The following is a 9,090-nucleotide window of genomic DNA, read 5'->3' as shown; positions in this document are numbered from 1 at the left end:
CATAAATAAGTGACATCATATTCAGTACTTACTTTTGACAGTTCACTCTTGGCCGCTCCCTTCTGCCGTATTTTGCATTATCCACACCCACCGCAGCACTATGAATTGTGGGATATATGGGACCACGAAGGGTGCACCGGACCACTCTTGATATTTGGGGAAATTGACGGAGCATTTGGAGTATGCATTTGAAGTACACTTCGAATTGGGACAGTCGTCATCGGGTGGCGGTTAATCGCACTTAAAATGCGTACTTCAAGCGTGCAGACCCTGAATTGGGACACAGCCCATAGTTTTGCGCTACAGGCCCCCGGAACCATTTGTTAGGTTCCTACAGGAAGTAGAGCATTGTCGGATTCATTCCGAGGTGGAGCTAAGCTTACTTCCGTTTGTCATTCAGCTAGAGAACTGCTGGATCCACGGTGTGTCACTTGTCAGGTATTTAAAACGCAGTAACGTTCTCTTTTTCTCTTTAAAAAGTCTTGATACGTCAGAAAAAGGAAAGAAATGAGATTCGTAATCACAACATAGGAAAAGAAGGTGCCGGTTTGTTTGCTGGATGTGTGTCCGCACAGGGTGAGCGGGGATGTAGCTTAGCCAGCTAATGCACTGGTTATTCATTTCCTTTAGGACCCTACACTACTCTTTAGCTCTGCTAATATTAATATAAAATATAAGCTAAACGACTCACTCAGAGATGGCAGACTGTTTTTGAATTTTTAACATTTTAAATTCCTGCGATCAGTGTAATCAGTGAGGAGTTGATATTAAAATACTTTTACAGTAAAGAAGTAAACGCTGGCTAAGGTTTAAATGGTGCTGAATGAACCAAAAACCCAGTGACGGTAAATACAGCAGATATTATTAAACTGTAACTGATAGTAATTCAAACCCGTAAGTGAGCTATTTCAAACTTTTTGTCTGCTGCGGGCGTGAGCAGCTTTTCTGTGTTTTAAATCACTATCGTATCATATATAATTAAAGAGATGTTTTCTCTTGTTTTCTAACACAGTAAGTGGTTTTACTTAAACAAACTTAAACTAATGCAATTGTTTCCCCCAGTCTTTTATTATTCTCTCTCTTTCTCTCTCTGCAGGAAGCTGCATTTTGTGACGAGACATCATGACACTTTTTCACTTTGGGAACTGTTTTGCTCTGGCCTATTTTCCGTACTTTATAACCTACAAGTGCAGCGGCCTGTAAGTGTCTGTGTGAATCAGTCAGTAATGCTTGATGGTATAAGATTTAAATGCAGTTACAAGTAACACACTCATACATGGGCTCACATAGACCCTTCTTTCACATTCTTCTTCTTCTTTGTGGTAACATATGCTGCCAGACTGGGAAGTGTCTGCTAATAATCTTCTTAGAAATGTTCGAGCTTTTGGAGAGGGTCCACATAATCTTCTTAGACCTGCATAGTGGGCATAGTACGTTCATTAAAGGCATAATGTAAACCCTTTCTCTCACCATTACTGCATGGATATATTAAAGCTCTGTTCGTCTAATTCAGGCATTTAATTTCGGGGTGTCAAACATATGGTACGAGGGCCAGATGCAAGTCGACACAGTAAATGTAAATGGACTGGTTCTTATATAGCGTAAATGAACAAAAACTTTGTCTTTTAGAATTACAGGGTATTCTAGGCTATGAGCTACCATTACATTTTCTGTACAATAATACATTTATTCCTTAATTTAAGCACTTTAAAAGAAATATTAAGATATTTAAGAGGTTAAATGCATAGTTAAACTGACACAAAGGGAGGTTTCACTGGTCCAACCCACTTAAGATGCAAGTGAGCTGTATAGTACCATTCATACTATACAAACTACTTTTGTATAGTATGAATGGTAAGAAGTTTTTTTATTGATATGGAAAGCTGTTAAATGTATGAAAATGCATAATAATAAGTTCATAATCTAAGCTGTTCAGTGGGCTCAATTGGAGTTTTTTGCTGGGGCTATTCTGGCCCCCGGGCCTTATGTTTGACCCTCTTGAACAAATGTTCTCTGTTTAGCTCGGAGTACAATGCCTTCTGGAGATGTGTCCAAGCTGGAGCAACATATCTGTTTGTCCAACTTTGTAAGGTGAGACATTTTTTGTGGTTATGAAAATGAAAATGGATCATATTTTTTTGAGGCAGGAAAAAAAGCACAATGTTAACATAAGTAAGTTTGGGTTTCAGATGCTGTTTCTAGCCACATTTTTTCCCACGTGGGAAGGAGGAGTAGGAGCGTATGACTTTGTAGGGGTGAGTGTTTAATGACAGTAACAACACCAAAAAGGAAGATAATCGTTCTTGTCATGTGTATATCATTAGAGAAAGGAAAGCATACAGAATACCAGCTTTAGCATTAGGCTGTAATGTTCTTGTTTGCATTTCAGGAATTCATGAAAGCCACAGTGGACCTGGCAGACCTTTTAGGCCTCCATCTCGTTATGTCTCGCAACGCTGGCAAAGGAGAATACAAGATCATGGTGGCTGCCATGGGCTGGGCAACAGCAGAGCTCGTGATGTCGAGGTTAGCACTAACGTCTCATTTTATCAAAATGTGCTACACATCTACACAACAGGGGCTCATTCTGCATGTACGATCACACGATCAAAGTCTTTAATGTGCTGTCACAGTGAAGTTTGCATAGGCTCAAACAAGCTCAGGAGATGTTTTCTGTAGCATAAGCAGCATTACGTGAGGACCTAAAACTGTGTTGCTTAAACATGGCTGCGTCGTTCTGGAACTGGTTTTAATCGAGCCAGTGATAACGGGAGGATTTAAGGGGAAAGAAAATAGCTCAGTCATTAAAATCCCTTTGCCTGCTCATTTCTTTTAGAAAGATGTCACTTAAATAAATGATATGAAATGCATTCACTGCCCACAGTATATGACACCATTAATGCTACGGTATAGTTTGTCTTTCTGCTGCCCTCTTTGTGTTTGTTTTTAAGTCAGACAACAGTAAAATAAATCCTACATAACATTTAAGTAATATTTAAAGCTGATAACTTTAAATATTACTTAAATCCGTAGCCTGTTTTATATTCTTTTAGTTATTTTTATAGTTTTTAATTTTTAAATTTTACTTTGTGGCCACATGTCTGTGAAAGGCTCTTTATAAATAAATGTTATTTACCTTGAATATTAACGGAGTACATAAGTAAACATGTAAATGATAACTTAATTAACATGATGGACACAGAAGTTGCAACAGTTAATGAATATCTTACTGCAGTATGCCTTTTGATTTTTAGTTTCCTGTTACTTTTCCCTCAGTACAAAGTAAAAGAAAAATATGCAAGAAAACTGTTCCTATTAAAAGCGGAACAAACATACCTGTTTCTTCTCTTTAAGCAAAAACATACTATGAGTTTAATTCATTTTATTTATACAGGGCAAATTGCTAGCTGCATTTCAAATGATAGGAATCGTAAATGATGGATGGAAATTACTGATAGAGTCGCATAGTGATAAACGCCAGCTTTAAAAACTCGAGCAAAGATGAAACAACAAATGTTTCTTTAATGGTCAAAATGCTAAAAAATTATCGATAATTTTCAGTTTTAACTTTCTCACAGACTTCTAAAATATTTACTTTTGTCTTTATGACAGGTGGCCTATTTAAGTTTATTAAGAACTGTATATATGTAAAATCATATTGCTAGTTAAGGACAACAAGAGTGTGCTATCAGACTGGTTAATTTAATTCCCTGGTTTAAATCACATCACCGAGTGAAACATGAAAAGCAGGTCCCATAACTCACTATCCTGCTTTTCAGGTGTCTTCCACTGTGGGTCGGAGCCAGAGGGATTGAGTTTGATTGGAAATACATCCAGATGAGCTTTGACTCAAACATTAGTTTGGTGAGTGACTGCTGCTCTTCTCCCTTTTTAATATTTTCACACTAGTGACTCATCTTGTTTGTAGCGGTTTTACAGAAACATCACAGTAGAATCAATTTGTTCTTTGCATGTTTAGAGAAATTTGAAGTTTAAACTACTTCATTCCTGCATTTCTTTTCTCTGTTATAATTGGCATTATCGTCATTGTTGTAATATGAGTGATTTTATTCTGGTACATTATTAAGGTACATTACATTGCTACGGCATCAGTGGTATGGATGTTTACACGATACGACCTTCCAAAGAGCTTCAGGCTGCCTGTGACTGTGCTGCTGGCTCTCTGTGTCTATAAGGCCTTCTTAATGGAGTAAGTCTTGGATGTTTCATATTTCATGTTACCATTCTTATATTATATAGGCTTACACAATATAAGAATTATTGTATTTTTACCACATTAAAGTCATTTTTTTACCTACAATAATATATTTAACATTTATCTGCCTTGTGTGGGTGTAGCGAGCATATTGCTGTATGTACAGTAATATGTTGTATCCTGGACTAACATTGTTATGAAGATGTAGGAACAACACAGACAGAAGGCTATCAGATCACACTTGCAACAATTTGAGTAACTTGAATAACTTGATTACAAAAAAATCCTTATTGCAAATTTTTTGCTTCGGTACTTCCTTTAATGCAGCAGAGATTGTCTGGGGTACCTGGATGTCCATCATGTGCATGCACAGAGGTACCAACAGACTGTTTCTGTTGGTACCTCTGTGCATGCAGGTACTTCAAAGTCACATGTGCAACCTGGGTGATGCAGGGGAAGAGCAGCAGCCAGCAGTCGTCTCCTTTTCATTGTTTCACCTTTAAGCGCATACTGTGTATGTTGTTACCATTAGCTAGTTTCAGTGCTTACCACCTGTGCCAGTAGCCTCGAACCTTCAGTTGGAGCTCATTTTTTCTCTCCCAGAGGCTTCATAGATCACAACTCTCTGCACTCTGTTACTCAGAGTCGTGACAAAATGACAGGAGACGCAGTTGGGTGCAGTGACTGTCCAGGTGTTTCACATTGCCTGCGGCAGTTATCCAGAATGCATAGAACCCTAGTTATATTTGTAACTCTGATTTTACAGCAAAGCCAAACGAGTGCATTAGTCCACCAGTGATGCTCCAACAATATAAATCTAGGATGTGTAGGATTCATGAAAGGCATCAGCACAAAGCCTGTAATATTTATCAATTGAAAAAATTATTACAAATAATGTTCGTAAAATCATAAAATAAAAAGTCTGTAAAAAATACCTGAAATAGCTTTTAGGAAAAAATATTTTTGACTCGATAAACTGCTGCTTTATTGTGTGAAATTAGTGTTTGGGATTGATCTCCTGTTGAGTTAATGGGATTCATATAATAATGAGACATTTTTGAGATAAAAAAAGCATGGAGTGGAGCTACACTAGCTTCCTAAGTTTTCCACTTAAAAACAAAGTAAAACATATTTAGAAATATCTTTTCTTTTTCCCTTTTTTAAAATTGCAAACATAATTACTAATAGAAATATGGTTCCGGAATCAAAATGATCTGTTTCCATAATTTTTACTGGTTAGAATAAGTGAAAAAAAGTTGCAGTACAACTGCAGGATTTGTGGACTTAAATTCACTTTAAATGAAAAGAAATTATTTGAAGATGTGGCAGCAGAAGCCTTTGTGAAGCACAAGATGGCAGTACAACACTGGACAAGTATATGACCTAATATTTTTATATATAACGGACATAATTTGCAGATAATTGGAAGAATTGCTAACTTGCATGTTGTGCACCATGTAAGTGCTAAATTCTCCAATGAATGACTTCACAGTTTGGCATCTTTAGAAACTCTTGCAAAGAAAAGTTTCTTGTTCTGTTGGTGTGAGTGGAGTGAGTAGAAATGGGGTCAGAGTTTGAATATACTAATTATCCCTCTGTGTGTTTGAGCAGTGTTGTTTTGCTCTTTTAATTTGAAACTTACACACATTTTCCCTGGTTTTGTCTTCAGGTTGTTCGTTCATGTCTTCCTGTTGGGCAGCTGGACAGTGTTGCTGGTGAAAGCCGTGCTGACTGGGGCCATCTCTCTGTGCTCGCTTTTCCTCTTTGTCACTCTGGTTCACTCCAACTAAATAAACCTCAGCCCCACCGGGCCAAAGCCTTTCTGGTCCTGATAGGACCGGGGTTGTCCTGAATCAGGAGCTGACACCACATCAGTCTTGCTGTTACCATACAACATTCAAGATGGCTGAAAAACTACGGTTGATATTGAGCAGAAGTTGGGCAGGTCTGCCTGGAACACTTACCAATGCTCCCAGTTTATTGTGATGAACCCATTGTTAAAAACTGTGTGTGCTTTCAGACCATCTGTTGAAGCTGCAGAGCTGCGGTGGTGACATCAGAAGGCTTCTGTAATACGATTGGCTTACCTAAGCTGTGTTGGTTTCATGGAAATGTGACTTTTATATCAAATGAATCAAGACTTAGTTAACAGCATATTTAGTTTTAAATGTTTTCCAGCATTAATGAAGTTTAATATATAACAAATAAATGACATCAGTAGTTTGTTTGCCCACATATGTCTTTTTGTTTGTATAAAAGTAGTAAAAACATGCATTCTAGGACATTTTTTTTGTAATTATTGAAAAGACTTGAGGTCTAAATAAAAAAAAAAATCAGAAATACCTGTTGTAAAATTAATGACAGGTTCTGTAATTTTGACATGAATAAATGTCTTTGTATTGTCTTCTTTCTCTCAACTGTCCAATCAGCCTAATTTTCTTTTTAATAAAGCACAGTTGCAGCTATCTCAAGACAACAATCTAAGCATAGAGGTTTCTTTTGTATTCAGAGATTCACACTTTGGGCTTTGCACGCATTAACCGATCATCTCGGGTCAAAAATCACTTTAGAGTAACTCTCATTTTCTGTTTTTCATCTTTTTAATTGAATTTGTTCATGACCAGCACGGTGGGTGCCGTGGTTACCACTTTGTGGGTTTTTTTAAAAAAAATAGTTTTATAGAGAAAGAGGAATATACATTATTCGTTTACAGTTACAATACAAGCTGTTCCCCGCACACACGTTAAAAAAATAATAGTTTTAAAAAATTCATTAAAGGGGGGGAGACTTGCAATAGTTGACAAAGGAGACAGATTTACCAACCTCAAGGTGAGGCGACATAGGTTAAAAGAAAAGAAAAAATCTGCAGAGCCATAGGCCAAGTGTCTCCATTTTCTAATAATATTTTGTATATTTCAAGGACTCTTCTATTTTTGGAGTGTATTTTTTATGTATCTGTATTGTATTATACATACACTTTAGAAGTGAATCTCTGTCCAAAAAATGCACACAGTTTACTTTTTACTCACTATGAGCACCATTCATCATTTTTCCCCAGTAATTAAGGTTAGGATATGTATATTTTTTTAAAATTCCAATCCATTCTTCTTTGGCAGCATTTTAATAACCTTGATCAGATTTGATGGTTTTGTTACAGACTTTTCAAAAAAGTGTTTTGCTATTCTTTCAAAAATGTGGGGATTAAATTGTGTTAAAATGTACAAAACAGTGATGTCATGTTTTGTGAGGAGGACCCAGGCACAGAGAGACTTGATGAATTTAAGAAACTTATGATTTAATAAAGAAATTTGCAGACTTGCACAGAGAGGGTAAAATTATGATGACTGATAATGGAGATGAAGACAACAGACGATGAGGACAGGGAGGAACAGGGGTTTAAATGCACCAAGGAGGCAGTCAGAGAGAACTCGGGACAACTGGAGGCATTTAGGGATGCAGGGACTGACAGAGACGGGGAAGAAGTCTCATTGTGATGAGTAAAGTTTACCTTGCCTGGATGGGCAGCTCTCTGGGTGCTCAGCACCCCCAAAGCTCTGATCCTAGAATTGCCCCTGGGTTCTATCCAGATACTCCAGCTTCCTCTCTCGTGCCAAAGACATCCAGTTAGTGTAGTTGGGTTAATTGGTGATTTTAAGTTGCCCATGAGTGGCTATCTCTCTGTGCTAACCCTGCTATAGAATGATGATCTTTCCAGGATGCACCTTTCCTGTCGCCCAATGAAGCTGGAATAGGCTCCAGTCAACCTGCAAACCTGAACTGAATATTTATTATACTATTAGAAGGATTTCATTAAATATTTTAAATGGATTAGTTGGTGTTTTACATGCTAGTTTTCTAGTTAAGAGTTTTACGTGTTGATTTTAGCTTTCATTTGTGCAATCTCACAATAATAACAGTAAAAGCTTAAAATACTTCACAGCTGCATGATTGGTTGACTGGATTTGTAGAAAGATACACTTGTGGTCATAAGGTACATACGCTCATCATGGACATGAATACCATGGGCTTTGATCTTTAGTGTCTTAAAAAAAAGAATCGTGGTCAAGTTTGAATTTATTTTGGATTTTTCCACACAGTCAAAAGTACAGATGCACGGGTGAAATGTATGCATAAACTCAAATCTTTTAATAAGGGGTTCTGAATGAGCTACACGGTCTTTTAAAATCGCACCACACATCAAAACTGGAACAGATGAAGAAGGTTAACATTCCCCAAAATTTGAGGACTATGCTTAAAAGCAGGGTCTGTACCATAAAACCAACCAATTTAGCCAACTACTTTTTGACTATCAAAAATGCCTGGTTAAGGTGTTAATTGCTAATGGACATTTACCCAAATATTAGTCCTGGTGTATTTGTACTTGTATCTCTATGTGTGTTATTATTATTATGTGTCTGGTTGTTATTATGAAAAATTCACCTCTTAACAACCAGGAATGCTGCAAACATGTGAAAGTAATCAAATTTGCCTCCGGAACATGCAGAGAATGACACATTCCCGAAGTTTGGCTCAAAATGCAGGATAACTTGTAGTTCTTTACATACTGAAGAACTGCAAGTATTAAACATTTTTCCCCATTAATAAATTAATCAGATCAAGATGAGGATCAGATGGAGATAAAAAGGTCATCAAGGAACAAGAGAAAGAGGCAATTTTTTCAGTTATCACATGGAATTGTCTTTCGGTAAAAGAAAACTGTATAAAAAGAAGATGGCAAAAAGGAAAGGGAAAGGTTCATGCCTTTGTATGTTTCAGGTGTCTCCTCTGCTTTTCACACACCTGATTTTCCCAGTAGTTACATCTCATTTTTCTTGGTTAACAATTTTTCTCCTAATAGAGCTCACACTGCCGAA

At 37.1% G+C, this 9,090-nt stretch overlaps 1 protein-coding gene across 1 annotated transcript; it reads left to right on the top strand.

Moving 5' to 3' along the window:
* Positions 1-312: 312 nt before the first annotated feature.
* On the top strand, positions 313-6,695 carry tmem147 (transmembrane protein 147). Its single transcript, XM_085178637.1, has 8 exons — positions 313-438; positions 1,097-1,199; positions 2,022-2,091; positions 2,190-2,255; positions 2,390-2,526; positions 3,780-3,864; positions 4,089-4,210; positions 5,886-6,695. Exons 2-8 carry the CDS (start codon positions 1,123-1,125, stop codon positions 6,004-6,006), a joined length of 678 nt encoding a protein of 225 aa, XP_085034763.1. The 5' UTR covers positions 313-438; positions 1,097-1,122; the 3' UTR covers positions 6,007-6,695.
* The last annotated feature ends 2,395 nt before the right edge of the window (positions 6,696-9,090 follow it).

The sequence above is a fragment of the Neolamprologus multifasciatus genome, chromosome 11 (assembly GCF_963576455.1).
Source record: "Neolamprologus multifasciatus chromosome 11, fNeoMul1.2, whole genome shotgun sequence".
In the NCBI taxonomy this organism is placed as follows: Eukaryota; Metazoa; Chordata; class Actinopteri; order Cichliformes; family Cichlidae; genus Neolamprologus; species Neolamprologus multifasciatus.
Note: the sequence above shows the minus strand (reverse complement) of the source record. Positions and strands in the feature narration are given on the sequence as shown.

What these genes read in the sequence shown, in the direction of transcription:
- tmem147 (XM_085178637.1), top strand. Translation starts at nt 1,123, where the DNA reads ATGACACTTTTTCACTTTGGGAACTGTTTTGCTCTGGCCTATTTTCCG. An exon ending in TGTTTGTCCAACTTTGTAAG is followed by an intron (nt 2,092 to 2,189) that starts GTGAGACATTTT and finishes TTTGGGTTTCAG; the next exon opens with ATGCTGTTTCTAGCCACATT. An exon ending in GAGCGTATGACTTTGTAGGG is followed by an intron (nt 2,256 to 2,389) that starts GTGAGTGTTTAA and finishes TTTGCATTTCAG; the next exon opens with GAATTCATGAAAGCCACAGT.